The 24,823-nt window shown below is 35.8% G+C and overlaps 1 protein-coding gene across 4 annotated transcripts in view; it reads right to left on the bottom strand.

Annotated features, from left to right (window-relative positions):
• LOC150102203 (tRNA (32-2'-O)-methyltransferase regulator THADA-like) overlaps positions 1-24,823 on the bottom strand; it is a 424,395-nt gene that overhangs the window by 229,435 nt on the left and 170,137 nt on the right. For all 4 annotated transcript variants that reach the window (XR_016548929.1, XM_090399010.1, XM_090399012.1 and 1 more), the window contains one exon: positions 16,558-16,662. Coding sequence is in view for 3 of the 4 variants with exons in the window: in XM_090399010.1 (XP_090255136.1) it covers positions 16,558-16,662 (105 nt within the window). In the remaining variant the exon portion in view is untranslated. The remainder of the gene's footprint in view (positions 1-16,557; positions 16,663-24,823) is intronic.

Below are 24,823 nucleotides of genomic sequence, written 5' to 3'. Positions count from 1 at the left end.
TACTCCTTATATTTGCATATAAACATAATAATCACTGTGTCTCTAATGCCATTCTACCAAACCCAACAACACATTCTCTATTCTAGCTGCTAGGATCAGGGAAACAGGAGTGATCAGATCAAAAACCTGATCACTCCTGTTTCCCTGATCCTGACTCTGATTGCCATTCAGACCTGTCTCATCTTCACATTTGTGCATTTCATCACCTTCTCCTGCTGCAACTGCATCTTCAACCACTTATTCCATCTTCCTCCTGTCATACAACCCATTTAGCTGTGTCATCCTGCTTCCCAAGTACATTTTGATTGTTAGCAACATTAACTTCTCAATTCTGTGACTTCTCAGCAAACTATAGGCTTTCTAAATGCCCGACACCAAACACATTCAAATGCAATCCGCTAACTTTATACTATTCCAACTTTCCTTCAAATTCACTCAACAGATTGACAAACTGAACTACCTTTGCATCTCACAACTCAGCCATCTTATTATTCATTATGATTATTATCATCTGACCTCCATGTAGTCAGAGACTCATCGTGGGAGGTACACACTATTGCACACTATGCTCATCCAACCGTGCCTTAAACTGATTCACTGTGTGTCTACATGCACAACACACTCAGGCAATGCATTCCACTCACCAACCACTCTCCATCCAAAGAACTTTTTCCTCACTCCTGCTCACACACCTTTCCAGAGATGGCCTCTTGTTCTACCCCACCCTCTCCAAATTCTATGAAAAATATTTTCCATGCCAACTCGATAACCCCTGACTAGCTTATATGTCTCAATCATATTCCTCCCTCTTTTGGGGTTTGCAACTTATATTCTCTCTCTCAATCTGCCTTTGTACTCCATATTCCAAAGACCACTGACCACGTTTGTGAATCTTCACTGGTTCTTTTCCAACATATCCTCATCACCATGAAAACCTGTGCATAATAATCCATATAAGGCCTGATCAAGGCCTTATACAATGGCCTCTTTATCATAACCTCTTTATTTCTGCATGTCAAGTTCCTCCGCATCACTGAAATTATCCGATGTGATGTCTTCAAAACTTGTGCAATGTGGCTCCTGAATTCCAGCTCCTTGTCCACCACCACTCCCAAATGTTTTATCTCCTCTATCTCCTTTAAAGTTCCCCATTAAGTGCAAACTTTGCATAACATCGTTGCTTACCAAATTTCAAAACCTTACACTTTGTAACATTGAACACACAGTTCCACTTACCTGTGTATTCATTCAATCTATTCCAGCCCTCCTGTAAGGCTAAAACATCTGCTTGACTCTGCATTGCTCTCCCCAATTTTGCATTCTGCAAACAGCTGTATATTACTACTTAAACCCATCCCAATATCATTAACATACAAACTGAACAACAATGGTCCCAAAACTGATCTCTGCAGTACACCACTAGTGACCTTCCTTTTTTGGCATACTGCACCACTATATACAACTTTCTGATACCTATCTGATAGCCAGTCACTGAGCCAAATCAGAAGGCTGTTCTCCAATCCCATCTGTTTCAATTTATTTAACAGTTTGTTGTGTGGCAGTCTATCAAAATCCAAGTAGACCACTGTATATGCTTCTCCCCTGTCCAAGGAATTGGTCACCTTGCTATGGTACATAAGTTAGTAAAACATAATCTTCCTTTAACAAACCCATGCTGATAACCAAGAGAATACTGCAGTCATCAACCCATTTCTGTATCCTACTTCTCACCAATATCTCCAGTACCTTCAGCACAATTCCAGATATACAGATTGACTTATATTTTGAAGCTATAGCCTTATCACCACCTTTATGCAGTGGAACAATTTTACTCTCCTACTCCCTTGAAACTTGTGCTGTTGTAAAACTCTTATTAAACAGCATTGCATCGCATTGGCAGTAGACAATGGCATTGTCTACTGATAATGCAATGCCCTGAAACATTAACTGAAAATACATGGTGATATGTCATCAAACTATCATATTACTGACATCAGTTATTTACTTCCTCAAATATCTCCTGCTCATTCACAATTAAGCCATCCTCTGCTAAGTCCTCTACACTTAAGGTCCTCATACTTCCCCCCTGATCAGGATGCAACACCCTTATAAATCGATCACTGAATACCTCAACAATGTCTTATATGCAGCAGTTTACCATTCTACCATTTTCAGCCAATAACATTATTTTATCATGCCTATTCATCCTTCAATTTGCCACATATCTAAAAAACTCTCTAGGGTTTTTCTTCACCTGATTTGCCAATTTCTACTCATACCGCACTTTTGTTTTCCTTACGGAGTAATAACTCTTTTGGTTTGTTCTTCATACTCTTCATGTAACTGATTATTACCATTATTTATCTTGACTTTAAAGTTTTCAGGAAATGACAACGTATACTAAAATATTAATTAAAAAACTTCAATTAATATCTTCCTATATTTCGGCAATGTTACATTGCCATCTTCTGGGAACATAAAACTATGATATGTGCACGCAGACACTAACAACGAGCAAATGAACTCATTTGCTCATTGTTAGTGCCTCATTGAACTCATTTCAATTATTTTGAAGCTAATAAACTCAATCGGTGAAACCATTTCATCTCCCTTATTTCTGCTACGCAGTAATTCATTTTTAGGTCTGTAACCAGTCTAATTATCTCTGCTCTTCTTCTCAATTCACTATTGTCATATCTGGCAACAGCAAGCTAATGACTTTTCCAACAACACTATTATCCTTTACCTGTTAAAGCAATTTCCTCAAGTCTATCAACATTCTTTTTTTCTCCAAGTCATTTGTGCCTACAACTACCACTAATTCTGATGCTCGCTCTTTCCATCTATGCAATTTTCATCTCTTTTCCTTCTCTGGAATTCTTTATCCAAGTGCAATCAAAGTTTACATGTGATGTACCTTCATGATTAAGTTACTTGTATATAGATGATGCAGACTTTGCATCAATTGCCTCAGCATCCAATAATGTAAAGTATATTTCCTTTCAGATGTATATCTCCTATGTATTATGGGATGTATTACATATACAAGTAGCCTAGTTACGAAGATACTTGATGTGCAAATTTTGTTCGCTTATACTTGGATAAAGGACTAAGCAGGAATTTCTTGGCAAGTATAAATTTACTTTGTAATCAAATGAAAAAAAATCTATAACTATCTCCAATCCAGAGCATTTTAAGAATAAGGTGATATACCTTATTACTACTTTTATATTGAAAAATTTATGAGTTCTGTATTAATTCAACCTTGCTATCTTTGTTCAGGACTGACCTGAATGAACAAAGTATTTTCTTGAACTGTTGTAATGTCTGAATTTGTAGTTCAGGATGTAACCTTTCTTAATTGAAACAATTGTATACAGTTGTGTACTTCCCAGGCCTTGATGATATTATATAAATCAAGTGGATATTACATCCACATTATTTCAAAGCTGAATGTAGAAACTATGAAAGTTTCATAAGGAAGTTGACCAGAGAACTTACGGGAATACACTTGCTGGCATTTATGAGTTGCCCTAGCGCGGACCATATAGAATACACGAGGGCTTGCCCAAGCATCCATACATTCACCTTTTATTGGTCCATTTTGATAAGGTTTCACTGGCCTGACAGCTGTTTCAAACTGGTTGGTTCTCTTCAGAGACCAAGCAGAAACCTTAAGAGAGCAAAAACTCTCTTTCGGTACTACGGAACCTGAATTGTCGGAGAGGTGTATTTTTTTGTAAGTAAGCTCTTGGTCGGTGTGTAAAGTATTTATTAAAATAAAGAGCCAAAAGACTTCATTTCGCAATGCAAAATTATATAAATCAAGTAGATATTAAATCCAGCTTTATGGTATGATTATCACCAATGGGCAACAAAATAGCTGCATCTTTAAATGATAAACCTTCTCTTTAATTTTGAGTTCCTTCCTTCCTGTGTGACTTGAGAATGTTGTCTTGCATTACTCAATAAATTCTCCTTCATCCTTAACATGAGTTTTTTTCTGTTACCTAATCAATGTTCAAATAATTTAAGTCATCAATAATGATTTCTTTTTCAATACCCATCAGATAATTCGGTGGTACATCTCATTGTCTTTAGTGACTGAACTGACAGGTCTGTGGCATATTTCACCTTGTTAGCCTCTACACTGTATAGCCTCAAATTCACTACTACATGGAACATTATTACTATTATTGCTTTCGTTAATTTCTATCCTAACTGGACTTAAATCATATGATATCATTAGTAGTAGCCCCCTCATCTCTTTTGTCCTTCCTAAAAATTCTATTATCCTTTATGCTGAATTGTTATTACTACATCTGACTTTGAGAACCAGGTTTTACTAATGCCAACAATTTCAGGCTACAACTTATTATTATTTGACACCTCCAGGAAGTCCAAAGACTCATCGAGGGAGAGTGTGCCAACAGCATCGAATGATTGGTCCCCTTCCAAATACTAACCATGCTCAAACTTACTTAACTAAGCCATTAGTAGCAGAGGCTCTACCAATCAACCAACCTTTGCCGGCTTATTCACCTAGGTAAGAAGAAACTCATCCCCTTTGTTCTTGATTCTTCTGTCATCTGTGTGTAGACTTACCTAATTACCTCCAGATTGTTTTGCAGTTTGCATGACCCATTGGAACTTTCCTGTCACCATACGTATTCGAAAAGTCAAATTCATAAACATGCTCAATGACATCTATATCGTTATCACATTTCATACCTTAGCTGTACTGACTGGACACATATTTTCACTGTTTCCTTGACTCTCTGCATTAGATCTCACCCCAATAAATAATTTCTCCACACTCCTGGTGTCAAGATCATTCAAATGCAAGTCATATCTCTTATATAAATTTTTTCTACCATCAAACTCACACCCATTTCTTCTACACAACCTGCACTTTAATCTCTTACTATTATAGTGTACTGTCTTAACTTGGTACTATCATATCTAGGTATTAGACTAACAATTTTCATTATTCTTTTTTGTTTCTTTCAGTAATTCTTTCATGTCCTCTCTTATACTGTATTTATTACTATTTAAATCATTTGTTCCTAACAAGCACTACCATCTATAACTTTTATTTTCTGTTTGTTGATTATATTTGACACATCCTTAATTTTCACTGCTGAAAATATCAAGAAACTTCAATGATTATGATCAGGGCTTAACAAATAGGTTCACCCAATCTCCTGTGGTGAAAATATTTGGCTATCTGGAGAGTAACTGCAGACCAGATAAAATAGAATATTTTTTATTTAATAAAAAAAAAAAACATTTCTCCAACCAGTCCTAAACAATACAGGTCCTAGTACTGAGTCCTGTGGGATCCCACTTGTAACCTTCTGTTTAGTATAATACTCCCTCATAAGCAAACTCTGTAATGTTTACCAGACAGCCAATTCCCAATCCAATTCACTAACCTGATATCTAAACCCAAGTGCTGCAACTTAAATATCATCTTCAAACGTTTTTGTAAAATCCAAAAAAAATGGCAGAATGCCTTTCCCCCATCAACTGCTCTTGTTACTATATTATAAAAGGCAATCAGATTACTAAAACAAGAGTGCACCCTTAACAAATCCATGCTGACTCTCACATATAAGATTGCTGTAAACGATCCCACACTAATTTCTCCAAAATCTTAACTGCTGATGAAATACAAACTGGTTTATAGTTTGACACTTCCATTCTACTACCACCCTTATTCAATGGCACTAACTTATCCTCCTTCCACTCCTTGGGCACTTTTTCCATAGCCAAGCTCTTAACAAAAAACCACGTCAATGGAGCAGTCAGTTCTTTAGTGCATTCTCTCAAAACCTGTGGCAAAATATCATGCAGTCTCATTGCTTTATTGATATCCAGAGTACTCAGTAATTGAAACACATTCCCTTCTTGCACTTCGAAAACCTTGAACCTGCACCATCCCTCTAGTATTAAATAATACTTCACCAGGATGAATGATGAGTTGAGGCTGCCAGAAAAGCAAACAACAGGACTACATGGCGAGGGCCGGTGTGGAACATCACCGAGCATCGGAGTGACCATACGGCATCTAGATGCCCAATGAACAGAGAGAGAGAGGATGAAATACCCCAATAAAGTGTTTACTGAACAACTCCACAATGTTCTACGCATCATTCACTTTACTCTTATTTTTATCCAATGTTATTCTTCCACAATTATTTCTCCTCCTACAAGTCACAGAATGAAAGAATAGAATTCCTTAGGATTTTCTTTAGATCTCTCATATTCCAGTTTTGCCTTTCTTACCATACTAATCATTCTCTTGGCCTGATTCTCATATTCTTCATGCATCTGCTCTCCACCCTCTCCATATATCTTTTCCATAACCTCTTTTCAACTGCAGTTCCTGTCTGACATTGTTTGTCATCCACTTTACACCAAAGTGTGTTCTCTTTTTTACTTGTGGTATACAACTTGCCACTGCTGCTAATAAATATTTCTTCACCAGTTCCATTAATCACTGATGATATCTCGTCCTTTCAATTTCTCCATCCATGAACCTGTCCGAAGCTGATTTCTAAGATTATTATAATCACCTGCCTTATAATTCCACATAAATTCCTTTCTCTTTGTCTATTTGTCTTCCAAGTCAAAATCACATAATCACTCTCTTAAACCAGAGGGCAGAGATGCCATCTCATTTACAATCAGACCTTGCTACAACATGAAGTTTCCTCTCCCCAATTTATACTGCTATAGTTAAAATCTTCCATAACCATTATCCTTTTCACACTCGCCAAGCTCAACTGCCTAAACATCTGCTCCTTACTCTCCATGCTCACTGGCTTATAACAATCCCCACTAAATGTTTTTATGGAAAAGTTGCCCCTCACATTTTGCTCCCTGTAGATAATGAGTAGATTACAAAAATGTAAATACAGTCAACTCTCGATAACTCGAATTTTTATTGAAGTCCCAGCCCCTTTAGTGGAGATTCAATGTTAAACTCTGTCGATTATTTGAAGTGATCTTCCGATAACTCTAACTTTTCCGAACAAATTTTCATAATTACATTTGTGTACAAATTGTCACATAGCTTTTAAACTAATTTTTCCCCTTTTGTATGTCTTTAGGGTTCTCTTTCCATTGTGAAAGTATTAACTGGAACTGTGAATCCTTTCACAATGGAAAGAATACATACTTGACCATGAGGGCGATAGTCATGTGGTTAGTGATGGACATGGGGGGAGAGAACAGTGGGCAGCATGCGTTTTCTGTTTTCGCTGCCTCATTATCGGTGGTGCATCCGTGAACAAGCTGAGCATCACAGGCAGTGCAATATTTACATATTGCACTACCTGCGATGCTAGCAGTGCAATACGTAATATGATTTTGCATCTTAATCAATCAAGATGCAATATGATTTTTGCATTCTTGATTGATTAATCCTGTGTGTACAATGGCAAAAAGTGTTCCATCAATTAGAGGCAAAAGAAAATGGTAGATGATGATGACAACCACATTTACCTGTTTTCAAAGAGAACTGTAGATGAACAACATGGAATCTGGGTTTGTGAAAAACGTTCCACCTGCTAAGGGTGTGTTGGGACAGAGGGTTTGGAAGGCACAGTTGTGAAAGTCGTAACTAAACATAGCCATGCAGCTTAAGCTGCAAGGTCAGAAGCATTGCAAATGATTGGTCAAATACGGCAACATGCAACAACCACAAACGAACGGCCAGAGCAAATTGTTGCATCAGTAATTGCAGAAGCTCATGCCAATGTCATGGCATTACTTTCTAAAAAGGATTCACTTAAACGAACCATTCATCATGTTTGATGCAACAATGGTACTCCTGCTTTACCCAGCAATCTCCAGGACCTAGTAATTCTACAAAATTATCAAGAAATTATTATCGATGGCAATGTACAACAGTTTTTGATGTACGATTCTCAGGACGAACTGCTCTCAGGTTGCATGTTTATTTTTTCCACTAGTAACAATCTTCAGTTATTAGTGCATAGTCAGGAGTGGTTTTCTGTTAATTAAATACAGTTATCCCAGTGGTCTACGCGCTTCTGCCAAACAAAACTCATGCCACATATGTTAAGTTGCTTCAAGAAGTTAAAAATCTACAACTGGGTCTCCAACCCCCAACGACTTATGAGAGATTTCAAACAAAGTGCCATGCAAGCCTTCCAACAAGAATTTCCTGGTATTGTAAATACCGATTTTTTTTTTTCATCTTTCCCAAAGCGTTTGGTGAAAGGTACAGAATGAAGGTTTAAAAGCCCGATATGAACAAGACCACGATTCTGCTCATTGGATCCGAATGATTCCGTCATTGGCATTTATTCCTCCTGCTAACGTTATTCAAGCATTTGAAGATTTAGTTGAAGCTGATGACTTCCCCATTGAAGCTATGGTGATTGCAAACTACTTTGAAGATACATATGTTGGAAGAAGACAACAGAGAGGCTGGCAATTACACAGTTTTGTCATCGAATTGTGGAATGTTTACACAAGAACACTGAATGATCAGCAACATACCAATGACAATGTGGAGGGGTGGTATAGGGGATTTCAGGAAACTTGTGCTACTTTATTCTCAAATATTTACCCGATTCATTGATTCTTTAAAGAAACAACAAGGGCTGCACAATTTCGAAATTACACAACTAATTGCCAGTAATTGAGCAATCAAAGAAACAAGACATATGCTGCAATTTCTGCTAGAATCAAAACAATATAGTACCTGAGGCAAATAAGGCCCACCTTATTTAAAATTTGAATAAGTTAGACAATTGTTTAGATTAAGAACAATTCTTGCAGTAATTTATATTTTAACCAACTCTTTAATAAACACCTTGAGTGGGCCTTATTAAACCATAGTAGTTTAGTAAAGCTCTTGAAGAAAATTAAATATTTAAAAAAGAATATAACAATTATTTTTAATTATTATTAATTTTAATCATAATTAGCTTAAGAACAGTCATAAGGACATACAAATAAGTCACATTCTTCTTTGGTGAGACCAACACACTCTTCATGGTACTATTTAAGACACTGTATGCATTGCCTCATATCAGCAACCTTTTCTTCTCTGCATCCATGGCAATACCACCCCTCTTTTGACACTCTTTGTTCTTTTATTATTTTTTTTTTGTTCTTCCTCTTTTTTAGTGGCAGCCTTCTCTTTCTTACTACACAACTTTCTTACTATCCTTTTCTTTGAAAAGATCTTTGGTCACTCTCTGGCCCTTATAATTTAAAAGCTTTTCTTCGTGGTGTTGCCTTTACAACTGCATAATTTGGCATTAACTCCTGAAACTATGACTTCAAAGAGTTCTTTGTTTTTAGATTTGCCAATGGAATCTCATCATCAGAGTTATCTGAATCACAAGATGGAGGATTAGGACATGTTCTTACAGCTCAAGCAGGATTCAAAAATTGAGCTTTACGTTTAGAAATTGTTGGGTTTCTCTTTAAAAATAACTTCAACCAATCTTTTCCTGAGAGGCCACTTTCTTTATTGAAGTTATTCCTAATTTCATTTTGCTCGCAAAATATAAAAGTTTACCTGCGTATTGATTTTGAAGTTAAAGGGACACCAATTGAAGCAAACTTTACTATTCTTTCTACCAAGTTCTTCTCTTGTTTTTTTTTTGTTAGCATAGTATTTCTTTCTAATCTTTTCATCATCTTCTCTGTCTTTAAATGGTTCCTCAATGTTCTTCTAAGTAATCCATAGCGTTCTGATGCTGCACGTTGTGATAGTTGTCCTCTTTGCACAGCTTTCATAGCTGCTTCTAGTCTTTTATCAGTCCAAAGACTCTGTTTCTTCTTAACTTCTGACATTTTCAGAGGCCTTTAGCAATAAAATAAGTAACTATTATGAGCAATCACCAAAAAATAAAATCATAAATTATAGCAGTTTAAGAAGGTCCATCAATAGTTGTGATAGTTGTCCTCTTTGCACAGCTTTCATAGCTGCTTCTAGTCTTTTATCAGTCCAAAGACTCTGTTTCTTCTTAACTTCTGACATTTTCAGAGGCCTTTAGCAATAAAATAAGTAACTATTATGAGCAATCACCAAAAAATAAAATCATAAATTATAGCAGTTTAAGAAGGTCCATCAACAAATTTACTGGGCCTTATTAAGCGCTGCAAACCAGATTAGATAACATCTATTTTCACATAAAATATGAATTCAAATCAATTAAAACATTTTTTATCATAAAACTGAATGTTGAAAGAACAATTTAAATATAAAAACAATGCAAAAAGAACAATATTTTAAATTAAAACTTATGAATTATTGTGGCTTAATATTATTAAACGGGAAGACACAACCACCTCCCACAAAGGTCTAGGTTAAACTGACACAATACAGTCGCTAGATAATATGCTGCCACTGATTTGCCATTGTATTGCGCCCTCTGTGTGTGTGTGTGTGTGTAAGAAACCAAACCGGTGCAACTTACCGTAAATATAATTTTTTTTTAAATGGGCCTTATTTACCTCAGGTACCTTAGTCCAAGCTTTTCAAAATCGTAATATAATTGATTACCTTAGAGGCATTGCATACAACTTCGAGTTTTAAACAACAATAATATGCATTTATTCCATTAAAACAAAATAAATTAGAATTATTAAAAAAAATAGGTGTATTATTTAGATTTTTGTAGCCCACTCATTATCTACAGGGGCGAAATGCTGGGGATGACTTTTCCGGATCCCCCACTAAATATCCTATCCTGTACACCTCCACTTCACACCATATGTTCTCAAAAACCATTAGCACCATCGCCCTCCAAATCCTCAAGTCTAAGATGACATAACTCATTATATAACATAAGCAGTACTCCACCATCGCCCTTCCTATCCTGCTGAAAAATGCTCTACCCTGCTACTTCTATTCCTGTCAGTATATATCATCTTCCGTCAACCATGTCTTGCTGATCCCAATAATCTTTGGACAGGCTGAGGCTTTCAGCACCATCGATTCATCTCTTTATTCTGGATACTCCTTGCATTATTATAAAGAATCATCAGTGCATTGTTACAGTTTCTTTATCTATCATTATTCTCTCAGACATCACTGATATAGCACAATGTATTCCCCCTTCTCCCAAATTACTATTCCCACAAGAGGCCACCTCTGCTACCATCCACCCTGATAATTCTAGTTTCCCTGCATTCATGCACTGACTTGTTTTGAGAACAACATTCTCTCCAGATGCCTATATTCTTCCTTGTTCAAATGCAAGTCATCTCTTGCATACAGTTCCTTTCCTCAAATGCCCTCCAGGCAGCCATGTAATCCAAGCTTCTCTTTTGACACATTCTGGCTATCATACTATTCATTATTGATGCCCTTCTCTGCATCATCATACCTGAGCAACACACTAATTATCTTCCCTCTCTCAGTCTTCTTCCGTACTACCTCAAGCACGAACCTCAGATCTCTTGCCACTTGATTCGCACTACCTTTAAAGTCATTTGTACCCATCATCACAATAATTTCATCCACTCTTTTGCCTCACTTAATTGCCACAGTCACACTGCCTATTGTTCTTCTAGGCAAACACTCTTCTAAAATTCTATCTTACACACCACGGATCATTGAATCTCTATACATCACATCTCTTACCACTCTGTTCCTTCCTTGCTCACCTGCATCTTCTCTCCTTGTTCTCCCACTTACTTGCCAGCCTCCATCTCTGATTCCTGCATTGTCTCACCCATTGGTTCCCCTATTCTTTCTCCTTCTATCATTCTTATAATTCTCTCACTCCTACTCTGATTCACTTTGCATCTGTTGTTTTTGGTCTTCTAATCTTTTCTTTCACACTTCTTAACTCGCTTCTCATACTTTCCAATTCTTCTTTCAGCACAACTATCTTTTTCTGTGCACACTATCTACTCTTGCTCGACATTCATCCTCACAGTCAACACAATCTTCCAAAACTACTACACTCCCAAATTTTATGTTCTCATTCACATGCCACTCATTTTTCTCACCTTGATCCTATTTGTCTCTCTCTTGGTTGGTGTTAAAACTAAGACAGAGAGTGAATGTTGTTATGACAGTTTCAGATATTATGGAATTTGGTTGAAGAGAATTAGCGTTTCAGCTCAAAAATGTCAGCTTGACTCTGTGTTTTGGTAACGCGATCTTTTGCTAATACTGCACCAATCATATCCACATCTTCTATCTCTCTTGGCCTACCATTGCTGTCTATTTCACGTTCTGCTTTCACTTCTCAGACATTCGTGAAGGGTGTTCATTACGTATCTAAAATCTTGTAAATTACTTTTAATTTTTACTTGGAATAATGGGAAAGAAGATGATGCTATTTGGATAGATGACTTTGACAATGCACACAAGGAAACCACTCGAGGCCAGAAGTAGCTATAATGAAGAGGAGATTCTTGGTAAGTCATCCCCATTTTCAGTTTTTTTTCTGAAAACTTTAGCTAAAAATCCCCACATATCTCGCACCATAATTTTTTAGCTTTAATTTTGCGGAAAAAAAGTGTGAGTTATATTCAAGTAAATACGGTATCAATTTATTTGTTTTCATACGACATTTATAGTTACAATATGGATGCAACGACCTGCTATAATATAATTGCAGTAATAAAAATTTATATCGCAATTTCAATGTTAGATCCAATCCTAATTAATTGTAAACTATATAGTTACACTATGGATGCAACAATCTGCTATAATATAATTGCAATAATAAAAATTTATGTCGCAATTTCAATGTTAGATCTGATCCTAATCAATCGTAAACTATATTTATGCATTCATTGTTAATTTATAGCACGTTGCTGGTAGCATGCTGAAAAAGTCGAATTTTATTGGCTACCAGCTGTTCATGTGATGTGCAGCATATGCACTCATGTGAATCCAGCTATGAGTTTATAATTACCTGCTACAGTCAATCAGTGATCTCTGAAGTCAGTGCACCGAACACGATTCAATGACAACCTAGCAGTGAGAGAATCCATTTTATTATTATTTTTATTTGCAATAGTATTGTGCACTGGTCTACAGTTTGTGCGTTTTTATTCAAACATTTTTATAAAAATTATTAATAATATTAATAATATATTTATTCACCAAGGCAGTGTCGCTTTCCAAGCCAACAAGAAAAAGAAAAATTGCTGATGAGGGAAAACAATTTCAAGAAAAATAGGAATTGAATTACTTCTGCACTGAAACAAAGGACAAAATTGTGTGCATTATTTATAACAAAACAATTAGTATCGCCAAAGAATATAATATAAAAAAAGGCACTATGATAAAATTCACAAAAAACAATATTCACGCTCTGAGGGTAAACTGAGAGAAGAAAAAATTAAAAAGTATGAAGAATTGACTTCAGTCAACAAAAAGTATTTTCAAAAATTATGAAAGATAATGAATCAGCAGTGAGAGCCAGTTATGAAATCAACTATTTATTGGCGAAATATTCCAAACCTTTTAGTGACGGTTCCTTTGTTAAGGAGTGTATGATAAAAGCAGACAAAAACGTATGTCCAAAAAATGTGCAAGTATTTCGCGATATTTCTTTGTCCAGAATTACTGTGATTAAAAAAAATAATCGAAATGGGAGATAATCTGCATGACCAGTCGCAAGAAATATCTGCAAATGTACAGTGCTTTTCAATTGCACTTGACGAAAGTTTCGATATTGACGACATGGCTCAAGTTGCTTTGTTTCTTCGGGCTTGCGATGACAATATGAATATCACTGAAGAGTTCTTGGAAATGATTCCCATCCAAGGAATCACTACAGGGGAAGTTGGAAATGATTCCCATCCAAGGAACCACTACAGGGGAAGACATTTTTGATGATGTGTGGGACATTTTGGAAAAATACCCACTTCCTCTGAACAGGCTCGTAGCAGTGACAACCGATGGTGCTCCAGGCAAAAATAAAGGTTTTGTGTACTTGCAGCAAAGTTAAAGGAAATGTATCCTGACATTCCAAAACTGCAATCTTTCCACTGCATTATTCATCAGCAGGTCCTGTGCTCAAAAGTATTGGAAATGAGCAGCGTACTCCAGCCTGTGACAAATACTACTGTGAACTTTATCCGATCTAGAGGCCTCAATCACCACCAGTTTGCACAATTTCTAAAAGACTTGGAGAGTGAATTTGAAGGGCTACCTTATTACACAGAGATTCATTGGTTATCTTGTCATAAGGTTCTAAAAGGCTTTTTTTTTACTTTGAGGGATCAAATTGTTCCTAGAAATGAAAAATCATGATGTTGCATTTCTTAATGATCAGACATGGGTACAAGATTTAGCATTCTTAATTGATATTACAGGACATTTGAATGATTTAAATGTCAAACTTCAGGGGAAAAATCAGTTAATAACACACATGTATGATGCACTGGCAAGTTTTAGATGTAAGTTAGTTTTGTTTCAAAATCAATTAAAAGAGAATATTCTAAATTACTTTCCCATGTGTGAACAGTTGAACAATAAGAATCAAAGTTTTATAGTTTCTCAATATTGTCCCAAACTAGAAAAGATAAAAGAAGAATTTGATAGGCGATTTAAAGATTTTAAGGAGCAAGAAGAAGTTTTTTCGCTTTTAACAGATCCTTTTTCCTTTAATTTCGAAAAAGCTCCTATTTGTATTCAAATGGAACTTATTGATTTCATTTCCAAAATGATTCCATTCTAAAAGCGAAATACCAAGCAGTTGGTGTACCAAAAATATACAGTTATTTAGGTCAAAAATATCCGGAAATAAAAAAGTTTGCAGCAAATATTCTATGTTTTTTTGAAGCAACTATTTATGTGAACAATTACTCTTGTATGAAAGGTAACGAAACAGCCCACAGATCAAGATTAACCGACGTCAAACTTTCTGTCATAATGAAGGTCGTATGCTCACAATCTTTACGTCCAAATTTTGACAGGCTGGTTAATAATAAACGTTGTCAAGTGTCGGAAAAAAAAAATACTGAAATTAAATTACTATAATTAATTATATTATGTAAGTATATATATATATATATATATATTTTTTTTTTTTTTTTAACCTGAAAATATTATCATTTTCTCCAAAATATTTTCAGTAACATTTAAAAAATTCCCCAAAACATAGACCCCCCCCCCCCCCCCAAAAAAAATATATATATATATAGATATATATAGACGTATTTTATTTCAACACAAACACAAAAAATTTCAAACTAACAGGAGGCTCTGTAAGTTTTTGTGATGGTTATTAATGAGAGTTTATACTTTTTTTTTAGAATGTATAAATATATCAATATTTGATTTATTCAAATAAAATTTAATTTCAGTTTAATTTGGATTAAATGCTATCTATTGTAAATATTAATATAATAAAAATATTCTTTATATTATTTTTTTTTTTTTGAGTTGTCATAATCATTATACTATTATTTTATGTCTTGTAATGACCTAGAATAAATAAAATTTTTATTATTAATTTTCCAATTTATTGATACTCATTTTTTCACTTCCTTCGATTCTAATTATTATTATTATGTGACACCTCCAGAGAGTCCAAAGACTCATCGAGGGAGAGTGTGCCAACGGCATCAAACGATTGATCCCCTTCCAACTACTAATCACGTTCGAACTTGGCTAACTTTTTGCGAGCCATTAGTAGCAGAGGCTCTACCAATCGACCAACTTTTGCTGGCTTTTAGTGCAGGTTTTTTTAGTCGAAAATTTTTTGTGGCTCACTTGAGATACAGTTTTATAGCAAATGGCCTGTGGTCCAATTGAGTTCGACACTCCTAGTTTAGAAGAACACAACTCATATCTGCAATCATGCCTATGGTCAATCTGGCCTTGCAGACCATGTTTTGGATACAACCCACAGGAAAAACTACCATTTTCCACCACAATAAATTCAAAAAAGAAAGACTGTTTGTAGAATTTGCGGCAGCACTCAGAAATCAACTGAATTTAAATAAATAAGGTTGCATAAAACTTACTAAAATTTGGGAAACATTAATTATCAGAGATCCCACATTACATCCTAGGCCACCTACAAATGCCCATAGAGGGTGCACCACCTAGATAGGACTTTAGAGTCACCTACGTGTTTCACTTAGTATTGTATTGTATTTGAGTGTGTTGTTACAAAAGTTATTTGTAATCCCTGAAGATGTCTCAGGGACTGAAATGAAATATTAGAAGATTAAAATTAGTTTTAATCCTTTCCCAGTGCTGAAAATATTCCATTAAACCTCCAATATGACAGTAATCTACCATTCATCTAATCTTCAATTAACTGTTCAGTTAATAGAAGGGCAAACTGACTTCCTGATGTGGTCAGACGAACAGGTTACTATATGCTACGCTTATGTCCTATGTTCATGTTATTTATTATTCTATTTCATTGTCTGTACCGCTTGAGGAAGTCTTTTGAAAGAGGCAGTAGTATTTAATTCTGTTATATTTTTTTCCTTACAAGTGTAAATAAACATATAAATGCTAATAAACATATAAATAAACATTTCTGACCACTGGCAAAGTCTTCACCCTCATAAATGCTTACTCACTTTTTTTAACATATTCCTGAGTATGAAATGATGTTCTTCCTCACTACTAGAAAACAACTGTTTAGAAAACTGCGCAAGTGCAATACTGCAAGCTTCAATAGCACCCTAAAAACAAAGAAACAAATATAACTTTATACTTCACAATACATACATAAAATATAAAGTAAAGACAAGACAATGGAAATGGATTATGGGCCAAAAAACTGCATAAGAAAAAACAATATAAACCAGAGATATTCAACTTCTACAACAGACAGGATACACTCTTTGGAGAAAAAAAAAAAAAAGCATGGTTTAGCAGTTCTCTAGATGGCTTCTGGTATTGAGACAACATGTTCTAAGATAAATGATGAGTTTAATAAAATATAAAGTAGAAGAAACGAAAGCTAACAAGAACAGCAAAGTAGTGAACAAGAAGGTTTTCTCCACTAATGAAGAAATTAAAGAAGATATTGTAAATAATTTAACCTCCAAGATCACTAGGTTACAGCAGATTCGGTTTGAAGTTATATTGTGAGCATTCAGTGTAATTAATTCAGTGCTTGTGTAAAATTGGTGATTTTTATCTGTTCATCATCATCATCATCATCAAATTCCTGCCATGTACCCTCAAGGGGTGTACAGGATATGACAGTACTACATGAAAAAATTACATCATTACTAACTTCCTATCCACAATTTTCCTCCAAATCAGTCTGTTACTTGTCAAGACTCCAACATTATCAGATCTTATATTTCTATCGTCTAAGGCACTTTGTACCGTATCAATCCACCTATATCTTGGTCTTCCTCTGGGTCGTTTTCCTGCCAACCTGGCAGAGAACACTTGTTTTGCTAATCTTTCCTCTCCCATTCTATTTAAGTGACCATACCATCTGAGATTAGCTCTGCTAACGCATTCCTGGATGCTGACAATGTCAAGTTCTTTCCTAATATCCTCATTTTTAATATGATATTGCCATTGATGCCATCTGTTCACGCCTCTAATCTTTCTCAGGACTCTCATATCTGCGGTCTCTAGTCTTTGGTCAAGTGTTTTACTTCTGACCCAGCTTTCAGATCCATAAGTTAAAATTGGTTTGAACACAGTCTTGTATACAGCTAATTTAGTGTTCCGACTAATTTCTTTCTTATTCCATATGAATTTATTCAATTGACTTCCCACCATACCAGCTTTGCTGATTCTGTTGTCTATTTCTATATTTAGTTTACCATCTTCAGTAAAAATTGTGCCTAAGTAGCTGAAATGTTTTACTTGTTCCACCGGTTCTCCATTCACAACACAGTTGACATTTTCAATGATTCTGCCTATTTTCATTGTCTTTGTCTTTTTATTGCTGACCTTCATACCATATCTATTACAACAGCTATTCAATTTAGTCAGAGAATCTTGCAGACTTGTAGCGGATTTATTTAGAAGTATAACATCATCCGCATAAAGCAAAGAGCTGACATTAACATCTCCAATTTTGATATCAGGTTTAATGCCACATTCCTTCATAATGTGATCCATATATATAATGAATAACAGAGGGGATAACGTACATCCTTGTCTCACACCAGATTTAACATTAAACCATCTTCCTGTACTTCCTTCAATTCTAACTGCTGACTCACAACTCAAATAAAGACTAAGTATTGCTTGATATAATGCCCCATTGACACCATATAACTGCAGTGTATTGAATAGCTTCTCTCTTGGCACCTTGTCATATGCCTTTTCCAAATCGACAAAACTTAAATACAGATCTTTGTTATATTCCCATGCTTTCTCGACTATTTGTCGTAAAGTGAAGATCTGATCCTGACAGCCTCTATTTGGCCTGAATCCAGCTTGTTCTTCACCAAGCTTTTCTTCCACAATTCCTCTCAACCGTTTCTCAAGTATACTTGCATAGATCTTGCCAGGAACACTCAGTAGGGAAATACCTCTGTAATTCTCACATTCAGTTTTATTTCCCTTTTTATATATGGGTACTATGAGAGCTCTACTCCAATCATCGGGAATTCGTCCCTCTGTCCAGGCTTTCTGAACTATGCAGTGCAGCCACTGTAAGACTCTTATACCACCATACTTCAGCATTTCTGGTCGAATATCATCTACTCCTGCTGCCTTTCCACATTTCAAATCTTTGATGGCTTTTTCTACTTCAAGTATGGATATGTATTCCTGACTGCATGCCTGGTCAGTGTTTTTTATCACTGTGCTGTCATCACTGCTTGTTTCATTTAGCAGTTTTTCAAAGTAATTACTCCATACTTCAAGGATATCTTTTTCTCTTGTTTTCATTTCACCTTTATCATCTCTAATTCCTTTTACAGCACTCTTTCCTCCATTCCTAAGCTTCTTCAACAACCTCCAGAATATTTTGCCACCTTCTTGATATTTATTTTCTATATTCTTGCCAAAGTCCTCCCATGACTTTTGTTTAGCTAGTTTTACACACTGTTTAGCTTTCTTACATTTGTCTCTGTATTCTGTAAGAGTAAAAGCTGACTTATTTGCCAGGAACTTTTGATATGCTTTCTTCTTTTCCTTCACTGCCTCTTTAACTTCCTGTGTCCACCAGGGAGTTCTGATTTTTTTATCCTTGCACACAACCTCACCACATGCCTCTCTGGCAGAATCAATCAATGTTTCCTTCAGAGTTTGCCACTGAATCTCCAAGGTTTGATTCCTGTTCTCAAACTCTTTCATTTTCTTTTCAATAATATTTCTGTATTTTAGTCTACAGTTCACATCTGAGAGCTGCTCAACTTTTATTCGCTTTAAAACTTTCTTACATGTTATTCTTTTCAATATGAAATTCAATTTTATCCTGCTCAAGACTAAATAGTGATCACTTCCAATTTCAAATCCTCTGTACACTCTGGTGTCCTGCACCAGGGAGAAAACATCACTATCAACAATAACATAGTCAATGAGACTTTTCTTATTCCTAGCCTCTTCTCTCCATGTGAATTTGTGCACATTTTTATGTTGGAACATGGTGTTAGTAATAACTAGTCCATGTCCTGAGCAGAAATCCAACAGATATTTGCCATTATTATTAGCTTTGCTCTTTTCTCCAAATTTTCCCAAAATATTTTTGTATGTCTCACAATCATTTCCTACTCTACTATTTAGATCCCCAACAAGGACCAACTTTTCCTTTTTCATTGTGTCAGTTGCTTTTTCTAAAGCCTCAAAAAATTCCTCCACTTCTACCTTAGTAGAACCTTCTGTGGGACCATAGGCACAAATAAGTCTCATTGTCCAGTTCCCCATTCTGATATTTGCCCACATCACTCTACTTTATATTGCCTGCCATTCAAGAAGATTAGCCTCGTATTTTGTGTTGAATACTATGGCTACTCCTTCTTTTCCATTATTGTCATTGCCTGAATATAACATTTTGTATTTATTGCTCAGAAAGATCTCACCAGTTTTGGTCTTTTTTGTTTCAGTCACCCCTATTATGTCGATCTGGTACTTATCTAATTCCTCAGCTAGCTCCATTTCTTTGCCATTCAGGCTTCTTACGTTGATAGTACCGATCTTTAACTCTGGTGATGTTGAGTTGGGGTTTGTTTTCAGATTTGTTCCAGTAGCTGACTTTTCGCTGTTCGCCCTGGTTCCCTGCCGAAAACAACGGGGGCCTTGTTTAACCGGGCGACGCCCCAGCCGGCATGAAATTTTGTCATGTTGTACCATCATTTTTTATTTTGGTTTAACCAATAAGAATACAATTTGGTCGGCTAAATCCCAAATTGCCAGCCCATCCTCGTTCGTTCAGTATCAAAGTAGATACCCAACAGGGTGCACCACGAGAAGGTGAGGATTGGACATTAGGTCAGAAGCCCTGGTCGGTTCTCCGCATTCCTTTAAAGGCTATGTGGAGGTCTCCTCTCAGTTATACAGCTTTGACCCTTAAGCACCCCTTTTATCTGTTTTATTTATTTCTGTTTTATTTATTTATTTTTTTTTAAAAAATTAGAGTAAATTTTCATCTTTTTAAAAGTATTTTAGTGTCTTTATAACATATTTTTATTGTAATATTTTAATATTAAAAACAGGCGTAAAATGGTGCCAAAAACGCAGAAGAAATGAAATGCTAACGGGAACAGTGAAGTAGTAAACAAGAAGGTTTTCTTCACTAGTGACAATATTAAAGAAGATATTAAAAATAATTTAAACCTCAGAGATTGCTAGGCTAAAGCAGATTATTAGACAGACGATGAAGGAACTACAGAAAGTTGAGTGAGTGTTTAGAGAAACAGAGAGAATAAAAAATTTCAGCAGCAAAATGGAAAACAAAGCACAGAATCAGGTAAGTTAGTGTGTTATAACAAGAATCTGGTAAGTAAAGTTGATTTTAAAAAGAAGTATGCTTTTTGATATGGTGAATGTATCATAAAACTTGTCATTGATGAGCGAGTCATAATATCAAGTTTCCTGGTGCAAAAATTAAAAATATAATGCAAGCACTTCAAAAACAGAAAAGAAAAGTAAATGAGATCATAATTGTAGTAGGCACTAATGACTTAACTAGCGATAAGTTCAGTATAAGAGAGGACATGAAAGGGTTGTTAGATGAGGTTATACACAATTTCAGTAGATGGAATTTTTCATTTTATGGAGGGTGGGGAAAGGACGTGAGGACATCCATGGAAATTGAGAATGAATGCTGTTAAGAAGGGGGTTAGGGCTAGATTTTTCTCTCATAGAGTAGTGCATGATTGGAATGGATTGCTGTAGGATGCTGTATGTGCAAATAGCTTGAATGAATTCAAGAACAGGTACGACAGCTGGTGCAAATAGTATGGCCTCCGTTGATGAGTTCCTGCCTCCCTAGAGGTCTCTCTTAATAATAATCCTACAAGTTTTGTAAATCATCAGACTTACCTATCAGGGGTATTAAACAAAAGTTGTACAGAAAAAAAAAAGACTAGAAACAATTAATTACACAGATGTTATCAATACTTCACAATTTGTACATATAAAAAAATAACCAGAATAAAAACATTAATTACTGTATACATGCTGAAACAATGCCAGTTGTTGCTGTCACATTCTGTAGCATTGTGTGTATCTTATCTTCAGTCTGCAGTTAGATATATTTGGTATTTGGTATAAGATTAAGCCTTGATTTCTTTTAGATTCTGTGGGGATCTGCAGAATTTCAGAGGCTTCCGTGAACGTTTTTGTAAAACAATTATGATCAATATAAGGCATTTGTATTTGTTGCCAAACTACTTGATGGCTGGTGGTAATTGTACGGGATGCCAAACAACCTGCTTTATGTAGTCTTCTTTTTTCAATGTCTCTTACATGTTCAGACATGCAGTCTTCTCCCTTGACCCTCGCACTTTGCCTACATAGCAAATGCCACATCAGCAATGAATCTCATAAATACTTGTTTTTCATAATATGACGTGGAGCTTTCGGTGGATGTAAGTCTGGAGATTTTATGGAATGGTAAAAAAGACACTTTAATGTTCTGCTGACAGAACAATTTGCCACTTTGTCTGTGACATTCTTGATGTAAGGTAGCATGATTGAATTCTTAAAATCTTGTTCAAGTACAGGAGTTGTAGGAGATGTATAAAGAATTTTGCCCATTGTCTTGGGCATAATCACTAAGGGAAGGGTTATGCCTCAGATAGTGTAGTTTTTCATTCCTATTAATTGATGTATGGACATCTTGTATGCTCTCTCTCTCTCTCTCGCTCATAATGTTTTAATCATGTCTATTTTTTGTAATGGATGGTGTAAAGTAGCATGCAAAAATCTTCCAGTTACGGTAGGTTTTCTATATGCCGAAAAGGATAATATTTTTCATTCTTTCTTTATTTCAACAAGGATACTGAACGAATGAGGATGGGCTGGCAATTTGGGATTTAGCCGACCAAATTGTATTCTTATTGGTTAAAACAAAATAAAAAATGATGGTACAACATGACAAAATTTCATGCCGGCTGGGGCGTCGCCCGGTTAAACAAGGCCCCCGTTGTTTTTGCCAGGGAACCAGGGCGAACAGCGAAAAGTCAGCTACTGGAACAAATCTGAAAACAAACCCCAACTCAACATCACCAGAGTTAAAGATCAGTACTATCAACGTAAGAAGCCTGAATGGCAAAGAAATGGAGCTAGCTGAGGAATTAGATAAGTACCAGATCGACATAATAGGGGTGACTGAAACAAAAAAGACCAAAACTGGTGAGATCTTTCTAAGCAATAAATACAAAATGTTATATTCAGGCAATGACAATCAAGGAAAAGAAGGAGTAGCCATAGTATTCAACACAAAATACGAGGCTAATCTTCTTGAATGGCAGCCAATCTCAAGTAGAGTAATGTGGGCAAATATGAGAATGGGGAACTGGACAATGAGACTTATTTGTGCCTGTGGTCTCACAGAAGGTTCTACTAAGGTAGAAGTGGAACAATTTTTTGATGCTTTAGAGAAAGCAACTGACACAATGAAAAAGGAAAAGCTGGTCCTTGTTGGGGATCTAAATAGCAGAGTAGGAAATAATTGTGAGACATACAAAAATATTTTGGGAAAATTTGGAGAAAAGAGCAAAGCTAATAATAATGGCAAATATCTGTTGGATTTCTGCTCAGGACATGGACTGGTTATTACTAACACCATGTTCCAACATAAAAATGTGCAAAAATTCACATGGAGAGAAGAGGCTAGGAATAAGAAAAGTCTCATTGACTATGTTATTGTTGATAGTGATGTTTTCTCCCTGGTGCAGGACACCAGAGTGTACAGAGGATTTGATATTGGAAGTGATCACTATTTAGTGTTGAGCAGGATAAAATTGAATTTCATATTGAAAAGAATAACATGTAAGAAAGTTTTAAAGCGAATAAAAGTCGAGCAGCTCTCAGATGTTAACTGTAGACTAAAATACAGAAATATTATTGAAAAGAAAATGAAAGAGTTTGAGAACAGGAATCAAACCTTGGAGATTCAGTGGCAAACTCTGAAGGAAACATTGATTGATTCTGCCAGAGAGGCATGTGGTGAGGTTGTGTGCAAGGATAAAAAAATCAGAACTCCCTGGTGGACACAGGAAGTTAAAGAGGCAGTGAAGGAAAAGAAGAAAGCATATCAAAAGTTCCTGGCAAATAAGTCAGCTTTTACTCTTACAGAATACAGAGACAAATGTAAGAAAGCTAAACAGTGTGTAAAACTAGCTAAACAAAAGTCATGGGAGGACTTTGGCAAGAATATAGAAAATAAATATCAAGAAGGTGGCAAAATATTCTGGAGGTTGTTGAAGAAGCTTAGGAATGGAGGAAAGAGTGCTGTAAAAGGAGTTAGAGATGATAAAGGTGAAATGAAAACAGGAGAAAAACATATCCTTGAAGTATGGAGTAATTACTTTGAAAAACTGCTAAATGAAACAAGCAGTGATGACAGCACAGTGGTAAAAAACACTGACCAGGCATGCAGTCAGGAATACATATCCATATTTGAAGTAGAAAAACCATCAAAGGCTTAAAATGTGGAAAGGCAGCAGGAGTTGTTGATATTCGACCAGAAATGCTGAAGTATGGTGGTATAAAAGTCTTACAGTGGCTGCACTGCATAGTTCAGAACGTCTGGACAGAGGGACGAATTCCCGATGATTGGAGTAGAGCTCTCATAGTACCCATATATAAAAAGGGAAATAAAACTGAATGTGAGAATTACAGAGGTATTTCCCTACTGAGTATTCCTGGCAAGATCTATGCAAGTATATTTGAGAAACGGTTGAGAAGAATTGTGGAAGAAAAGCTTGGTGAAGAGCAAGCTGGATTCAGGCCAAATAGAGGCTGTCAGGATCAGATCTTCGCTTTACGACAAATAGTCGAGAAAGCATGGGAATATAACAAAGATCTGTATTTAAGTTTTGTCGATTTGGAAAAGGCATATGACAAGGTGCCAAGAGAGAAGCTATTCAACAATACGCTGCAGTTATATGGTGTCAATGATGCATTATATCAAGCAATACTTAGTCTTTATTTGAGTTGTAAATCAGCAGTTAGAATTGAAGGAAGTACAGGAAGATGGTTTAATGTTAAATCTGGTGTCAGACAAGGATGTACATTATCCCCTCTGTTATTCATTATCTATATGGATCACATTATGAAGGAAAGTGGTATTAAACCTGATATCAAAATTGGAGATGTTAATGTCAGCTCTTTGCTTTATGCGGATGATGTTATACTTCTAAATAAATCTGCTACAAGTCTGCAAGATTCTCTGACTAAATTGAATAGCTGTTGTAA

Source organism: Typopeltis vanoorti, chromosome 10, assembly GCF_054136105.1.
Source record: "Typopeltis vanoorti isolate ZY-2024b chromosome 10, IOZ_Tvanoo_1.0, whole genome shotgun sequence".
NCBI lineage: Eukaryota > Metazoa > Arthropoda > Arachnida > Uropygi > Thelyphonidae > Typopeltis > Typopeltis vanoorti.
This window is presented reverse-complemented; position numbering and strand designations above follow the sequence as displayed.